Raw genomic sequence first — 19,340 nt, 5'->3', positions numbered from 1 at the left:
TTACAACACGTCGGTGCTTCTTGAGATGAAACTATGGGCCCCCATATGCTCCCGTCCTTTGTTCCAGGAAGTCAAAGCGAGAACTAGCATCCTAGCTGATTCTTGTTTTTTTTTTTATTTATGTATTTTTCACGTTAATTATTATTTTTTGTTTAAATGTTTGGCCACAGTGTCGTTTTGGGCAACTGTAGAGACACTGGCAAAACGTTGTTTTAAAATAAAATACCTATTACAGAAAACTTTTGACAGTGGAAAAGTTCAATGTTAGTCAAAAATCTTTTAATGTTATACTCCGTTTGATGTGGTGATTTCGGTATCAGTAATTCGCCATATTATAATACATTCCGTTATAACGCTTGCTCTGTAGTAATCAAATTGCCAACACATGTGCAGTTTTGTTTTGTTATTTTATTTAATCTTAAAACGTACTCTGTAAACTTCTTCAAATTATTATTAAATGAATTTTGGTTTCATACACATACATGTATGTGTGTTGCAGTGGTGGATCCAGGAAATTTGCAGGGTCGGGGCCATTTCTAATTTTTAATACACATATTTTTTTCAAAAATAAGGCGTATATTCAGTTATATTATTAATTTATTGTCATGTAAACTTGTTAATTTGTGAAGCCAATATTTCAACTAAAAAAGCGAAAATTCCCAGTGTAGGCGAAGGATTATGGATCAGCTGTATTGATTATGAACATGATAACATTTTGTACCTGAAGGGCAGAGTGGTCTGCTCACACCCCCGATTTAATAATTTCACTTTTTAGACCAAAAGGCGCGGTTAAATTGCGTTTTTAAACGCCGAATGTGAATTTTAATTATTATTTATATGTATAATATTATATAGTTCTCTAGGGTGGTGGCCATTGACCTCGTGCCACCACCGTGGATCCGACAGTGGTATGTTGCTATTTGAATAGCCAGAAGTACACAACTTTGTTCCACCTATGTTAAATTATAAGCATGCATGTTAAATGAAGGTTTTACTGTTGTAAAATTCAAAAGTAATACTTATATGTATGTATTTATTTGATTGCATTTAAAATTGCAAAGTTTGTACATATTACGTAATATGTCAATATTCATATTGAATATGAAGGATACCAAAGAAATTGTCCTTACAAAAAATGAATAAATTTAGTATGTAAGTACTTTAAGCCTTTTTTATTTTTGAATTTTTAATTAAATCTATATATATATATATATATATATATATATATATATATATATATATATATATATATATATATATATAAATATATATATATATATATATATATATATATATATATATATATATATATATATATATATATATATATATATATATATATGTATGTACTTATATTTTTAAAATACTATAAATTGCTTACAAATTAATATTTTACATTTCTTACTGAAGTTAAAATTCAATTTATTTATTTCTATTCGAGCATACGTGAATAAATATCTGCAATTAGGCGTACATTTAAGCTTGCGTGTAATTGCAGTTAACTGCAGTTGAATCAGAAGTATTCATTACTATAACAATGCTTATATTTTTTATTATTTCAATCATTCCATTATTAGAAGCAGTCGATTATCAAGTTTGTTTTAGCATGTAGTTTAAAATTAGTTACTGTTTATTTTTTATAGTTGACCAATATTTTTTTTATATATTGAAATGATTAAATATTTTATGAATCTCACCATGATTTTTTTTTGTGATAATTCTTAAATGTTTCTCAAGATAATATATAATCAAGAAGTATGCATATCTCGGTGGTTGCGTTAATGCTAATCACCGAGATGTTTGGTTCAAGCCCTGGGTTGACCTCTATTGAAAATAATTTATTCGGAGCATTTCTGCAGTGCTGCTGGTCAGATGTGGATATTTGTGACTCCCAAGTCGATTGTTTCCTATTAGATTTTGTCAATTTATCTGATTTCATTGTTGAAACAGTTCTCATAAAATTGGCAAAAACCACCTTACTCACTATGTCACTACTATTTTAATATGATTTCTTTAATTTATATATGTACAAGTTTAATACCATAGATGACGCTCAGAGACAATCCGAAAATAACATCATGGGAAACCATCTTACCTACTATTTGAATATGATTTCAAATTGATAAACTATAAATTTATTAATGTACACGTATAATACCATGGGTGTTTAACACTTTGAGTGCTGACGTCTTTTCTGTTGAAAGCCCGCCTCGCTGAAAATTTCGCCAACATTTCCAACTAGAATTATTTAGAAATTCAATAGAAAGCAGGTATAAAAATTTTAGCTAATCCAAACAAACCCTAGATCACTACCCTAGATAATTACCGCCGAGTATTTCGAGTTTTGTAAAGGTGTGTTTAGACTCTAATATATCTTGCAATAATATAAAATAAACAAAAGAAGTCTATTAATGAATGAATTTTTCCAAGACTAGTTCCATCTTCTTCATTGTGGTTAAAATGTAATGCTCACAATCTAAATGCCAAGTCACAATCTAAATGCCAAGCCACAATCTAAATGCCAAGCCACAATCTAAATGCCAAGCCACAATCTAAATGCCAAGCCACAGTCTAAAATACTCAGCAATTAGGGATTTCCATGGGGAAATTCTGCAATGGTTATAAATTCAGAAATTCCGGTGTAAACCAGTCTTTATAAACGTTGACAAATGAATGACACAGATTACACGACCGATGTTCAATGCAGTTTTTTTAATGCTACCTGGAAAGACATAGCGGGAGGTTTTTCTTGTTTACTTTGTACATGCTCAAAATACAACGCCTATCGGCGTTTTTCAGACCCATGGACTTGTTGGCAAAACGCCGATTGGCGTTGGTCAGCATTCAAAGGGTTAATACCGTAATGGCATCATGGTTTAATACAAATTTTTAAATAAAACTAAAGACAAGTAATAAACATCGTTTATTCTAACAATTGAGCAACTACAATATTATATTTGAAAATACAATAAACTATTTTCTATTAAATTATGTATGCAATCTTTAGTGAGTTCCTGTCACATTGCCGGGAACAATGGGGGGCATATTTACTTTGTTTTTAGCTGCTTGTCTCAGAAGAGTCAATTTAAATTGCATCAAAACGACCAAATACGTCGCTAGAAAAGATATATTCTGGAAAAAAATTAAAAATGTATAAACAAAATACTGAAAGCCGTTTTGAAAATCATTCAATCATTCAAATTCTATTTCTTACTGAAGTAATGAGCTCTCTATTGATATTGGCATATTGATTCAGATTCATTATTGGTGGATTTTTATCAATGGCTATCAAAAACATTTCAACCTCTTTTTGTGCATTGTAATCCAAAGCAGCCAAATTTACGTTGAGCAAACGCGTTTGAAATTCATATCCAACCTATTGGGAAAATACACTTTAATACAGTTTTTTAATATTGGATCTTATTTAAATCATAAAATAACCTTTCTGGAAGCGTGATATGCCTCATTGCAAATGATAAAAAGTAGACCCATACAATAACCACTAAGCACAAACAATCCCATTTCTTTATAGCTCAAACCATGTTCTACAATTTCAGACAGTGATCCGTAAAGCGACATGATCGTTGTAAAGAAGATGACCAAGCAGTATATACCGTACATATTCGAATAGGCTCGACCTATCAAAAGACATACAGACATTTTAGCTATCCTTATGTGTTATGAATTGAGTATTTCAAGAATCAATTACCTAATTGCTGCATCATGTGGGACAGGTCGACCCATAAATGACGATATTCTACCAATTTCAAAGATGGATTATCGCTCTCTATGGCTTTTTGCAAATTGGCTGCCAAACCTCTTGAGGCAGTTCCAAAAGCAGTGCAATTTATATACCTAGGAGTATAAATCTATGTAAGCTTCAACTGAATTTTTTTATATTTATGTATGTATATTGAGAGTATTATTACCAGAGAGAACAGAATCCGTTCAACATGGCAAGTATGTGATAGTAAGCGAATGTATGCCAGAAAGCAAAATCATCTTGCAGATAGAATTGCGACAGTATAATGCCGGCACTGAGACCCCAAGCTACGAAGCACAAAACCCAAGTTAAAACGTATAAGTTTGGAAACACTATCGGTGTACCAGTTACTCGGTAGAATTTGAGCTGAAAATTAAATCATTGTCGTTAGTATTGTTCCGTAAAGGATTAAATATTTCGTTTATTGAAATAGTATTACCTGATAGTGCGTCCACATGTTCTTGAAGATGGCTACTTGAGGTCCATGCCTCCAAGAGGCAATCGGTAGCAGAAAATGTGGAATGAGAATACTGATAAATATAACATTGTAGATGACTTCGTCGAACTTTTTTTCGGAGCTATTCATAAATGTGCCTAAACGATCTCTAGCCACTTGAAAATATATATAAATGTATATTTTTTTTAGAATTATAAATAAATATTTATTATAAAATAAAGTATTTTACCTGTAATGACTACAACACTTTCAAGGCCCCATATTATATATGCCCAGAATGTGGCAACTGAAATCCATTTGTAGGTTGTCCTAATTGCGGTTTTTTTCTCTGTACGTAACAGTAAATTTAGTTAAGAAGGACCTACATATGTACATATGTATGTATCAATGGCGTGCCGTGGAAATCTCCCTCTTTTTATCGCACAGGCTCACTTACGTGTGCGAGGAGGATACAAGAGGACTCGGTATGACGTCAACTGGTCCCCTTGTATCCTGTTCACGCACAGGCTAGTAAAGTTGTGCGATAAAAGCATTGGTATATATGTATATATAGAAATTTTACTCAAATTAAAAATTACCGTATGGAACTCTCATGATGGGCATAACACCCATAATTTGAAAGAGCACCAACAAACTCTTGGTTGTATGATAGAAACTGTCATGCTTTTCCAGCAAATAGCCATCGTTATCAGTTATCTGAGGGTGTACAAGCCCAGGATCCAAAGCTACGAGTGAAATTCAATTAAAAAACATTGATTTGTATTATAATACTACATATGTATATACCATTTCCTCCATTGTTGTCATTAACTTTCTTCAAATTATCTATCTGCTGTCTCTGATTGGGATTTTGGGCGTAATTGGATTTGTACCCATTTTCTTGAGTATTTAAATTATGCATATTTGTATAAATCAAATCTTAAATTACATATGCAAATTTTAATTTAAAAAAATGTTAATTCTAAACATGTATTTTGGATATCAGCCGTTCTTCGAAATGGTGTGAAACAAAATGACGAATGTAATAAAGGTGTGACCCTATGAAGGACACACTGATTCGATTGTGGGTCATTAACAGGGTTGGGTATCCATCATTTTCATCTAACAACGTTTTATTGATACTTTTCTGTTTTTATAAGGTGTGTATATGTATGTATATATAAATGATATATGTACATTGAACATTTTATTTATTTTATTATACAACATCAATTAATCAAGCACACTCATCTAACAGATTGATCCAAAGCGACGAGTGTGCTAAAAAGATTAAGAAAGGACAAAAGGAAAAAAGTACATGAAATTTACAATTAAAAATACTTAAATAAAGAAAAGAAAAATAAATAAAACATGACATAGAAAAAAAATCTTAATAAATTCATAATTAAATAAACTAACTCAATCTTTCTAAATGGTCGCGATTTCCGTAACTTAGGAAGTGGTGCAGTGAATGAAGAGAGATGTGACAAATGTCAATGGCACCATCCAGTGAATTTAAGAAACGGAGGCCACGAGGAATGGGAGAATAACTAAAAGCCACAGTTCTAGTCAGAGGAGTGTGAAAAAGGGGACGATGCGGCTCCATATCACACTCTCCGGAGCATGAAGGCCCAACTCAGCCAGGATAGACGGACAGGAGATATAGCCTCTAAATATGGAAAACAAGAACTTGATGAGGGCAACACTCCTCCCGTGGTCAAGAGAAGTGTAGCGTACCATACCCATGACGAATTGTGAAGGAAATAAATATGGGTAAATCCCATATTGCTCCTTATAAAGCAGTCGGAGAAAGCGTCTTTGGATAAGTTCAAGTTTCATAGATAGAGATTTAGTGGAAGGATTCCAGATCATAGAGGCGTATTCCAAGATACTCCTAACTAGAGCATTGTACAGCAGCCTCAAAACAGTGGGATTATGGTAGTGTCGAGAATTACGAAAGACAAACCCAAGCATTCGTGAAGCAGAGCAAACATGATATATTTGTGTTTCAAATATGGTTTAACATTGCCTTTTCGATTTGATACATTTCTTTTCAATTCAACTGTTTATTGTGAACATGTACAACCCTTAATGTATACATTTTTCATTGAATTTTTCGATTTAATAATTTCTATGGCTATCAATTTTGACTTTAACGACTTGTAATCAAATTTTAAATACGTTGAACTTTCAAGTAATTCCTTATTTATGCATTAGTATGTGGCCTCATATAGCGCATTACGAAATTCTTAGCACGAAACTGAATTCACATTAATTAACAAGACGACTTTGTGAATGAGTCATAAATGTAGTCAAACTGTGTAATCGAAATTAAAGATTTTATTTGAAAAAAAACTTGCGTTCATTTTTAATTTTAGTATTCATATTTGAATTTTCTTTGATGATTTAAACAATATCTGAAAGAATTCTAATTTCATCACATTGAGCTAGAATCGGTGTATTTCAACGAACTCATATAATATTTATCGGGTTATTAATTTTGCTAGTTTTGATTAGTGAGTTTCATATTGTATAATATTGATCACTTAATGGCTTTATTTGTTTATGAAAAAGGAAAATAATAAAACAAATACATATTTTTGTGTATCATCATAATTAATATTTTCAATCATAAAAAAGTAGCTCATTATTACATCTTAATTTTATTTTTTATTTTTAATAAATAGTGCTATAGACAAATTTTCGTAACGATAATCCATTAAAAATTTGATTCCGTCTTGGCTAGAACAGTCACATATTTTACGCGCTTTGCATTTGTCCCGTCGTTTTTGTAAAATTGTTTGTAATTTTACCTGTTGTGTCCGTCCAATGACGCACAGAAAAAAGTGTTTGGAAAAAAAATCGCTTTGTTCTATTATTTGCATCATAATTATCATATATATGTATAATGTCACTATTCTCTGTGTGTGTGTATCTGAGATAACGCTCACCGTACTATAACAATCGTTTCGATTCGACATACATACATATGTACGTCGCAGTTAAAACACTGTCAACACAATGAATGTAATAACGAAAGAAAAAAACTTCTATATATACATATACATATATACTGTTTGCTACTAATTTTTCCTCTAGGTAAGTCTCTGAGAATTAGCGCCGACTATTGAAAATTTACTTGATTAATTTTCTATTGGTGTTTTATATTGTTTATATGTAGGTAGTTTTTACAATTTTTTTTTCATATTTACCCAAATAAATGTAATAATAATAGAAGGGCCCTTACGAATAAATAATTGTTGTCAATATTACGCGGTACGTCTCTATATACGCACGGAATACAATTGGATCAATTTACTTATAAAAATGTATCCCATGTTGCTTATTGTGTGTTTTTGAATGCATTGTGCAATTTTTACCGATGCTTGCCCATCTTGCGAGTAATATAAACAAACAGAGAAGTTTTTATCGGACGTACGTCGAGCTCCAAGCATCAAATACGACTGATGCTAAAATTATTTAGGATTTGTCTGTGGACAATCGTCACTTGACAACAATATGACGCCTGACGCCACTTCTATCAATATAACATTTCTCTGTATTAAACAATAACATTTTTTCAAATACCTTTTAAATATATTTAGTTAAATATTTAAATTTAATTGTTCAGAGACTTAGCGCCGTCTATTTGCCTAGACGAAACATTGGTAGCAAACAGTATATATCGAAGTTTTTTTCCTTTGTTATTATATTCGTATATGTTTTGTTGGCAGTGGTTTAGCTGTGCCGTACATATATATGCCGAATCGGAACGACTATTATAGTACGGCGAACGTTATCTCAGATACAGAGACAGACAGACAGACACACAGAATTGCGATATTATATATATACAGTGCCGGTTTTAGGGGGGGGCCTTGGTCGGGCGGCGCCCGAGGGCCCCAAATAAGTTAGGGCGCCACTCGATGCGTCAAAGGCGCTTTAAAATTTAAAATTAGAGTGCCAAAAGCCTTACAAAATAGAGTCATACAAAACAAAAACCATACAAAATAAAGGCATTTTTTTTTTCTAAGGGTGTTTAGAAAAAATTGCCCGATGGCGCATGGCGATTGGGTGTAAGGCCGGCACTGTATATATATGATGATTTTTTTTTTTGTTTCTATTTTCCTTGTACACAATAATGTGCAGCTGTGGCACATCTTTAGCTATGTGTATTATTATATAAATTCATAGATTAATTTTTACATTACGCCATGATTAATTGTACATATATTAGTGGATATGCAGTTTTGAGTGCATATTTTAAAAATATATTCATTTATTTGAAAAACGTAAAACGATAATATATGTATTTTTCACTTGTTTTTGATCACTTACCATTTGCCATTAAATATGTCGTTTCGAACCATTGCATTATTGATAATTTTCTATGGTAAATGGTAATTATTTTTAATTTCTTACAATTTTTTGAACATTCTCAGACATTTTTATGCATGATATTTTTAGATCTTGTCACGTTAATCAACGGCGATCATGTCAATAAGTGTACAGGAATGTCAAGCTGCATTCAGAACAGAATATTTCAAAATATAAGCGAATTTCCCATCAACGAGTCAGAGAGGCTAATACTATGCGAGTAATCACACTACTTCAACATATCAAATGATAATTAAATCGCTCTTCTCTTACATTTAATTGAATTGGTTCACAGATACTATGATAACGTTTGGGAATGTGTTAACACATGGAAGGTGAATTGTTTGACGGACATTCAAAAAAGTGCAGTTACCAAGCAGCTTCATATCATGGATCATGTCGCTTATCTTATGTGTGAACAGCACACTTTTTATAACGACGGTAATGAAAAAAATCTGTATTTTTGCATATTTGTATTCTACTTATACGTATAATATTATGATTACTTAAGAGTATCTAAACGAGGCGAAAAGTTTCGCCAGCGCCAGGGATAATATGTGGCTTTGTACAGAAGCGTTTCAACAAATGGCAGAATATTATACAAGACCTTCTCAAGGACCAACAGAAGTCAAGTTGAATCTGTGCTGGTAAAGATTTATCAAATTATTATGAATTACAGTCCTATTGTATTAAATGTGAATACTTTTCGATACCTAATTTTCCACTAGAATTCAATTGAGTGACGTATTCTGGGATGTGACAGAATGGATGGAAGGAAATGCTAACGATTTTGTAGTTCGATACTAAAAACTGGTCACAAAAAGAAATTAAACTACTTTAATTTGGTCACAAATAGTTAATCATTGTTCAATTATTTCCAAATCTATCCAAACATCTATAAAATTGAACGCAGTTTTTTTTCATGGATTTCAGATATTTCACATATCTTTTAGTCAGGTTTTAGGTGATCTAATAAGTGCAATTTTTTTTGCTTGTTTATTGGCACGTTTATACAAAGCCATTGCTTCAAAAACTTATGTACATGTACATACGTATATGAAATCTAAGTATTCTTTAAAAATGGTATGAGATGGAATACTGAAGTTATGTAGATGAGCTTGTGAGCAAAATAAGTAACTTCTTTCATAATTTTATATTTATAATGGTTTCTCAACTAATAGATGGAATATTAGAAAGCATGCTTCTTTTTATATTGTATAGAATTTTAAATAAACTTTCTTAAAATTGATTTATGATCATATTGATTACCTAAGAAAATGCACATATCAATGTTGTAGTACATCAGGTCATCACTCGGTCAATTTTTTTTCAATTTTACATACAATTTACAATATTTTGATTCTCATAGCCCAAAAACACCGTCTACTTTCGCAACTCACTATTTATTACATTTAAGTTAGCTTAGAAATGAGACCTAAATTCCAAATATTAGATGATTCCATAAGTTCATGCCCGTTTACAGTTCAAAAACCGAATATGAAATCGGGCATGAACTTATGCAATCAACCAATAGTTTTGAAAACTTAATTATTTTTTCGTAAAATTAAACATTACTCTGGGATTATTCTTATATAGCACTACGTCACTGATGGGTTACATTGAATTATTTATGCCATTGTATATGAAGTTTTTTCTTGTTCAGAGTGATACTATATTTATATTATAAATAGACATCGACTATTTTTAACGTTGTAGAAAATCTTTTTTATTGCTATCTTGCATTAGAGCCCAGCCACACCAGATACATGTATAATATACTAGTGGTTTTACCCGGCTTTGCTCAGTATTTGTAATATAAACAGCTTAAGCATTCATTTTTTTTATTAAATTTATTTAAATCGAAAAAAAATAATATTCGACGATATCGATGTCGTCGCCATAGAAACTTTGATTTGTTTTCGATGCTCCCAATAAACCTTTAAACCTTACAAACATACAAAGTCTCTTTCGAAATTATATCATCATCATCATCATTTACAGCCATTCGCCATCCACTGCTGGATGAAGGCCTCTCCAACACGCTTCCACTCGTCTCTGTTTTGCGCAACACTCATCCATCTCATTCCGCACATTTTCCTAATTTCGTTCACCCATCTTCCTTGCGGTCTTCCTTTTACTCTTTTGCCTTCTCTCGGGTACCATTCAAGCACTTCTTTTGTCCACCTTTCGTCCATCCTCCTAGCTACGTGACCCGCCCATTGCCATTTCAATCTCTTCACTCTATCCACTATGTCCACTACCCTTGTCATATTTCTCACCCACGTGTTCCGCTTCCTGTCTTTCCTCGTTATGCCAAGCATACAGCGTTCCATACTTCTTTGAGTGCATTGGATTCTATTTTGCATCTTGGCGTTCAGTGTCCAAGTTTCACATCCATACGTCATCACTGGCAAAACGCATTGATCAAAGATCCTTTTCTTCAGGCAGAGTGGCATTTTTGATTTAAAAACAGCATTCATCCGTCCAAATGCACTCCACCCTAATTTCATACGTCTCTTTATCTCTTCATTTTTACTACCAGACATGTCAATTATTTGACCTAAATATAAATAATTATTTACTACTTCTACTGGTTTATCATCTAAGGGGATGCTATCAGGCATGCAATAACTATTGAACATTAGTTTAGTCTTATCTACGTTAATTTTTAATCCTACTTTTCTACTTTCCCTGTCCAGCTGTGTTAGTCTGATAAGTAGGTCAGCTGAATCACGAGCTACTAGAACTATATCGTCTGCGAACCGAAGGTGACTCAAAAAGCGACCATTGATGCTTACTCCGGCTGTATCCCAATCCAATTTCCTGAAAACTCCCTCAAGCACCGCATTGAATAACTTGGGCGAGATTGTATCTCCTTGTCTTACTCCTTTTCCTATGCTAAATCTATCTGTACCTGAAAAAATTTTAACCGAAGCTGTGGCATTCTTATATATTGCAGCTAACAGTCCCACATAGGGTTCCGGCACTCCCTGTGTTTTTAGAGCGTTAAGTACTGCATTATGACTAACTGTATCGAAGGCTTTCTCATAATCGACGAAACCTAGGCACAATGGCCGTTGATATTCGTTGGCGCGCTCGATTAGTTCGCCAACTACTTGGAGGTGGTCCATTGTGCTGAAATTTGCCCTAAACCCTGCCTGCTCTATAGGTTGGTTCTCGTCGAGGATATTCTTCAGCCTTTCTGTAATAACCTTCGTGAAGAGCTTGTAGACCGCTGAAAGTAGACTAATGGGTCGGTAGTTCTTGATATCGCTTTTGTCGCCTTTTTTGTGTATTAAAATGATAGTTGCGTTATTCCATCCTTCTGGTATAGCTTGGTTCTGGATGCATTTGCTGAAAAGCCTAGCTAAGATATTAATTAGGGGGGGGCCGCCACATTTTAGTAAGTCAATGGGAATATTATCTTCCCCTGGGGTTTTACCGTTCTTTGCAGTTTTTAGCGCGGCCTCTACTTCGCTAGGCAATACTGCAGGAACCCTTTGGCCGTGTGTCGATTCCAGAGCGGGGAATTGGCCGTTGTCGTTCTCATATAGTTTTGCATAGAACGTGTAAACTCTGTCTATGATTTCTTCTCTATTCCTAATTATTACTCCGCTCTCTGATCTGATTGCGATCATTTGGTTTTTGCCTAAGAAAAGACGAAATTATATATTAGATTATAATAACTTTTTCAACATTAATTTCTTTGGGCCACACCGGGTAACTTGCGAGTGACATTGTTGTCCAAGCGTAGTTGCTCGTGGTCACTCTTGGTTATACAGCTCGGGCAACCAGAAGCGACCAAGAATCCGCTCACTAATACCTATTAAGTGTTTTCAATGTGTGACACATGTTCATATTTTTTTCATCGGTGGCCCTTACGGCATAAACTCCGAGTTGATGAAGACTCGAAAAATGAACTCGAAAAAAATGAACCCGTACCAAAGAATTAATATTAGGAGTGGGGATAGACGGTTTCGTCAGCTCCTCCCATGAATCTCACGCATACACGCGTACTTGTCCCGTAAACCGTCTACCCCCCCCCCCCACCCACCCCTAATCTTAATGCTTTGGTACGAGTTCATTTTTCGAGTCTTCATCAATTCAGAGTCTGTGCCGTACGGTGGAACCTTTTTTCATTTTTGTCACCGGCAATTAATCACGGAGGGTGGCACCCAGAGAAATGTAATTGTAAATTAATAGAAGTGGCTTTAGGTGTTCTTTTGTTGTCAAGTGACATTCTGTCCACGGACAGATCTAAATAATTTTAGATCTGTCCGCTTGGTGTTCGACGTATGTCCGATAAAAACTTATCTGTTTGTTTATATTACTCGCAAGATGGGCAAGCATCGGTAAAAATTGCACAATACATTCAAAAACACAAAATAAATAGCATGGGATACATTTTTATAAGTAAATTTATCCGTGTGTATTCCGTGAGATGTAGCGTATTTATAGAGATGTGTCGCGTAAAATTGACAACAATTATTTATTCGTAACGGCCCCTCTATTCTTATTACATCTCTCAATAAAACGCTTTAACTTTTAAAGGATTGCGTCAGTTGCTTAAAATCAGCGTGATCAGTAGAGGTCGGAATCTGAAGGGGCCGGAAACGTGCCGCCTATTGTTCCATTGTTGTAAATCCTTTGTTAAAAAGGTTTGGCAAACCTTTAACAATGCATTTACAATCTTCGAACAATAAACAGCCCCTTCAGATTCCGGGCTCTAGACTGATCAGACCGTACGACTTTATGACTCGGGCAACGGGTGAGTTTCCCGGTGTGGCATGCTCCATACAACTGCACACATTTGATCCGTTCGCGCAACAAAGTCACCCACCAAGTTGCCCGCAAATCACCCGGTGTGACCGGGCCCTGATAAAACACTGTTGGACCGTGTATTGTCATTTGTCATTGCTCTAATAACCATCCGATGTCAAATTGTAAATCTTCTGATTTATATATAATTGGACAATATGAGTCTGATTTTGTGGAACATTATATATTCTACAATGAAAAACCATATTTTTTAATGTAATACATATGTTTACTGTATTGTGGCGAGTGTGATTTTTTTCGTCGGAAGCATTTTGATCTAAAAAGATACACCAAATGAAAAATTTGTGATTCTAGCACAAACTTTTTATGAATTTAGGACTTTTTATAATGTGGTGATGATTTTTTACATATGTACATATGTTACGACATTCTTTAAAATCTGACAGTGTTACATAATTGCTATACATATATACATACATACGTCATAGCAATCGTGGATGTTTAATTTTTTTTCTTTGATGAAATATTTGTTTGCTTCTAGTGATATGAAGCATGCACCAAATCAATGAAAATGAAAATTGATTTCTAGTAGAGTTTCGCAAATTTAACGGAGGGCCTCAAAGCCCGGGTAGACAAACCGATCAACGTTCGCTATTTTAAATTTCGTGTCAAGTCAACGTTGGCGATATTCCAATTTCACCGACACAAATATTCGCGTTTGAATACGGTATAGCTCTGTTTTGTATGACGAAGTAATACAAAACAGAAACAATGCAAAAATAATGCTCGCAAGTATAATATCTTCAGGTGGGAAATGGTCGGCTGGTCAATCTCGTTCTAATGGATGATCGATAAAGTGATGAGTGTAATTTATGGTCTACAGATTTTTTTATGAATATTTACTACCTATGCTCCTACGCATTTTTGATTTTTTTATATACAATTATGTACGTCATACATACACACATTTGGATTATATATCTAGGACGATTCAAGGCATTTAAAAATGTAAAAAAAAAACATGTTGAACAATTAATTCTATGACTCTTAACCGGTTTTTCGTTCAAGGTAAGCTTTATATTTTTATTTTATTTATTTAGACAGAAATGCACAGTGTACAATAACAAAAAATGAACTAATGATAAAATTAAACCATGTATAAATGGGAAACTTGCATCAAATATTAATGATATTTAAGGAGTGTTAAAGAAATCTCAATATTTAGAAAGGATATATACAGGAAAATTTGTATGACGAAATTTAGAAAATTCAGCGTTCACTTTTTATTCTTATTTTTTATGTTTACATATACATATATGTACATACTACATACATCATATGTGTCATGACAGATATTACCCCAATGCGACAAATATGGTTAGATAATTTATTTGCACAAATACATACAGTGTTTCAAACATAACAGGACATATAATACTAATAGTCGAGAATTTTTTTAAAACAGTAAATATTCGAAAAATATATTATGTAGATAGCATTTGGGTCTACCTCGTTCCATTTCCAGACTCGTTTTTCCAAATTTTTCGGTGTATTTCATCGTCGAGTTTATAAGGCCCGGGGCGCGCCGGGGACAAAGCCCCGGGGGGTGCAAATAAATCTAATAAAAAAACAAATGAATATTTACTATTAGATTCGCCATTTTTAAGCTGTTGTTTATATTACAAGCCGGTTAAAACAACTAGTTAAAAATAAAAGGTAAATATGAACAGGAAGGTTGTTAAGAGAGGAGCAGTGTCTTTACAGGAGTAGTTGATTTAAGAGGTGTTTACATGGAATAGTGATTTTATTTATTTTTATATGGTCGATAGGGATTACACTATTCTTTCTATCATTTGGAATAAAAAAAAATAGTATTATTATTATTAAAACCAATTATTCTTCTGTATTCCTTTCTAAGGAAGTTAAATTATTGCTTAAAAGATTTTTTAAATTTTATTTTTATTTACAATCGATTAAAAAATTTTCGTGTTCTAGTTCCTGGCACAATTTTAACACGTGCATGGTTAGAAGTTGCATCGACAAATGTACTCCGGCAGCTTCGATGATTTTGCGACGAATTCTGTCAAGATATGCTGAGAACGTGTTCAAGAAACACTGCTCAAAATTGAAATTGATTAGAAATTGTCCCCAACCACCCATTGCAAGAATATCCGACCCGTGAAGTGTTGAACCAATATTTCCGTCGTTTAATATAAAATTGATTTCGATTTTTCCTCGTAAATTGTTTTACATTGTATAGTATAATTTTATTGTATAAATTGTTTTTTTTGTTTAGAGTGTCACTCGGTGTGGAAAGTTTGTGTATTCTTTGGCAATCGTATGTGTATGTTGAGTTTATAATGTGCATTATTTGAGGATATTTTGGTGAATGCATTAAATATGTTTATAATCATTACAAGTTGAATTTTATACACATATTTTCGATGACTAAATTTTCAATTATATGTATGTACGCTACGTTGATGATGTAATTCGCACCTAATAGCCGAGGTATGCATGGTTTATTAGTTATTCACTTCGTATTCTTCGCATCATCATCATGATCATTTATTCCACTCTTCAACTCATGCGTTCATTATATTCACCGAGGCCGTCGTTATCTAAAATCAAGAATCTGTCATTGGTCTTATCATATGTCGAAGCGATACCGAAATGTGGTTGAACCGAACATAAAATTAAAAATTCATTTGTGACCAAACCATGATTCTATTTGAGGAATATAAGAAGGATAAAAAACAAAATTCGATAATTAAACATATGTACATACACGTTCACACTTACCAGTTATGAGAAAATTTTCGATACAAATTGAGTCCAAATGTAAGGAAACTTACAAAAGTTCTACTTCCGGTTGTCGGATTTTGTTCAAATTTTTTTCATTACTTAAAATCACTAAAAATATTTAAAATATTTTAAAATGTAAAAATAAATTAATGAGATATTGTTTAAAAAAAAATACTACTTCCGGTTTACGAATTCTGACCAAAATCTTTTCAGCTCTAAGTTACTACATAAAGAATACAAACAAAATTTTCAGCTTGATATGTTCAGGGGTGTGGACAGAACATTTTTGACCGTTCTAAAAGTAATTATCCCACTTCCTGTTTATTAAATTTAGTGAAATTTCAGTTCAATAAACTATTTGTGAGAAAAACATAAAAAAACCTTGATTCTCTAGAGCAGGGATTCCCAAACTTTTTCTGCAATGGAACACTTCGCAATTTAACACTTATTTTTTAATCCCTACTAGTAAAAATTAAAAAAATATGTTATTAAAACACATTATGTATTTAGTCATTATTTTTAAATATAAGACTATAATATAATATAAACATAAAAATATGAATAAATAAAGCCCTGAATGAATGAATTGAATATCTTCATGATATCGGGCACAATATTGGTAAGTTGCATTTTAATATCTGGTGTGGCGTCGAGCCTGTTCCTGCACTTTGCTTCGTTGCAGTTTAATAAGAAAATCCCGCTCCGCATAAATAGGTTGTAGGAAATATAAGTGAAACAGTAAAGGGCTGTTCATACTTAACAGCACTGCACGGCTTCAGCACTGCACGACTCCGTTTCAAATATGTCATTTTATTACATTTCTATTCATATCTACCTACACGTCGCGGTCACGTCACGTTCACAGCACTTTGGCCGAGTGCAAGGCAAAATTGGCATACTTATACATTACAGGCCATGACGATACGGCGCAATATTGCTTACGTCGTATTGTCGAGTACTTACAATATGAATGCATACACATGCATTCGTAGCTACGCGTCAGAATACAAGTCAGCAAAAATGTTTCGGCATTTATCGAACGAAAAATTATGCAAAATCGCGTTGTTGTTGGAAGAAGAAGCTCAAGAAGGCAATAAAAAAGCACGGAAGTGTTTTGATGTGCATCCCATGTTAAAAAATAGAAAAACCGAAGGAGAATTTTGGACACTGTATAAGGAGCTTGTGGATGATGAACAAATTTTTTTTAAATATTTCCGTAAAAAATTTTGAATTTTTTAAAATATTTTTTAAATATTTGCGCCAAAACCATGTCGAAGGATTGAACAGCTGTCAACTGTCAATATCGATAATTGGTCCAAAACAGCAAAGCGGCAGACTCATGGCACGTAACTCGCGTGTATATTTCCACGATGGCCAAAAAAACGGATACGATACGTTGACGGATGTTGCTGTAAGGTATGAACAGGAAATGTCGGGTACTGCTGTAAGCCTGCCGTGGCGTAAACGTGACGGTTGGTATGAATATACCCATACAAAATGTACCAAAGAATACTTTTCGTACGGCCGGATACCTGCTGAAGTCGGTACGTGCTGACTAGGTATGGCATGTTTTGAAAAACTGGGGTACTCTTCTGACGAACTAACCCAGAAATCATTTAAAGGCTGATATTTGTATTTTTTTCAAATCAGAGTCACTAATTAAATCAATTAGATTTCCATATGTCACGTGCACTTAAGCCTACTGGTTTAGCTGTCACGGAAAATGGATTCCGAACCCAGGAATCGTCCTTACTAGTTTTCGGAAAATATTGCAAGCGAGCTGTTTTCAAGTTACTATGTAGGTGTTCTAAAAATACTTTGGAAACTTCTTCGTCTACTTTAAAATTTAATCTAAACATCAATGTTGATTGAACACCTATTAAGGTTCAGCGGAACACAGTTTGGAAAACCATGCTCTAGAGTAAAAGTACTATTTCCGGTTGAGGTAAAAATTTTCAAAAAATATTATGGTATTGTTGCTTAGAGGTGGGTGAAGGATCCAAGTAAAAGGCCAAATTCGTTTCACAGCATTTATTGGTGATTAAGGAGATACACACACTGGCAGTGCTCCGTCTAGAATGTCTTGATATCGACTAAGTACCTCCTTATAATGAACAGGTCGCTCAGGGCATCTTCGACGTCCGGTTACTTCCCCATTGTTTAGTCACGTACTCGGATGTGCAGTCCCACGCTTTGGCGTTGTCAGTTCTAAGAACTCCACGGGAATGCGACCGAGTGCCGTTATCGCCGCTAAGTGCATTTGGGGGTTTCTCATTGTTTAGCCGACTTGCAGTTAAGCCTGGAGATAATCCTCGAAAACAATTATAACGGCGGCTCCTTTTAGCATACGCTACAGTATAAATTTTATAATTTCTATTGTATGAATGTAAAAAATTTGGTCTGATTCAATTAGCGGTTTGGGAGATAATTGAATTCAAAAACTTAAGAAAAAGAGGACTCTTACATATAAGGGGAAGTACCATTTCTGGTTAACTTAAAAATTTGAAAAATATTAAGAATTAAGATAAGAATTTCAGTAACCGAAACTAATTTTCAGTTTGATAGGAGTAACGGTGTTCAAAAAATCCCCAAAATTCATAGACAAATTTTTTCTAGAACATGAAAACGTGATCAGTGATCGATTCTAAGTTCGAATTTTCGCATGATCACAAAACTTCATATATTGTTACTACGCACATACATAAAGTAAAAAGCAAAAACTGATAAATCTACAAGTAGACCTTCTTATGTCATTTTTCAAATACAGTTTGATTTTGTATATTCTCTTGGATACCACTTGAGCATGCGTATGAATGTACCTGTAGTGACTGTGCTTACTTCAAGGCCCTGGATATTTCTAGAATACACATTTAGATGCTACTGCATATTACTCCACAGTGAAATTCTGATAAATGTCATACTCGATTAGCTCAGATAACGCGAAAATGTGGAAAATGTGAACAACGTGCGTTTAGGTAGGGGTCGGTTTGCGTGTCGAATGCTCGATCCTTATCTCGCGAACTTTCGGTATAATGGGATTCATAATAATAATGAAATAGCTGATTTAATCAAATACCGATTTCATCGAGATTCTAAGCCTAAAAATATATACATGTATGTGGAATATTTGCGTGCTGAAAAATCGCCTCGCCTAGTTTCAGCAGTATTTTCGGTAAGGCA

The 19,340-nt window shown here is 33.7% G+C and overlaps 1 protein-coding gene across 2 annotated transcripts; it reads right to left on the bottom strand.

The window, feature by feature from the left end:
* Positions 1 to 2,907: 2,907 nt before the first annotated feature.
* On the bottom strand, positions 2,908 to 14,967 carry Gr21a (Gustatory receptor 21a). Of its 2 annotated transcripts, XM_077437469.1 has the most exons (10): positions 13,833 to 14,025; positions 5,007 to 5,138; positions 4,799 to 4,945; positions 4,450 to 4,548; positions 4,203 to 4,375; positions 3,930 to 4,129; positions 3,710 to 3,855; positions 3,442 to 3,638; positions 3,215 to 3,376; positions 2,908 to 3,132 (listed from the first exon to the last, which is right to left on the bottom strand). In XM_077437469.1, exons 2-10 carry the CDS (start codon positions 5,119 to 5,121, stop codon positions 3,004 to 3,006), a joined length of 1,368 nt encoding a protein of 455 aa, XP_077293595.1. In that variant the 5' UTR covers positions 5,122 to 5,138; positions 13,833 to 14,025; the 3' UTR covers positions 2,908 to 3,003. The 2 variants fall into 2 exon arrangements, with proteins under 2 accessions (XP_077293595.1, XP_077293596.1); XM_077437470.1 differs by lacking the exons at positions 5,007 to 5,138; positions 13,833 to 14,025 and adding an exon at positions 14,865 to 14,967.
* Between the last annotated feature and the right edge of the window lie 4,373 nt (positions 14,968 to 19,340).

This window comes from Arctopsyche grandis, chromosome 9 (genome assembly GCF_051622035.1).
Source record: "Arctopsyche grandis isolate Sample6627 chromosome 9, ASM5162203v2, whole genome shotgun sequence".
NCBI classification, from domain to species: Eukaryota; Metazoa; Arthropoda; class Insecta; order Trichoptera; family Hydropsychidae; genus Arctopsyche; species Arctopsyche grandis.
The sequence above is the reverse complement of the archived record's forward strand: the minus strand, read 5'-3'. Positions and strand labels throughout refer to the sequence as shown.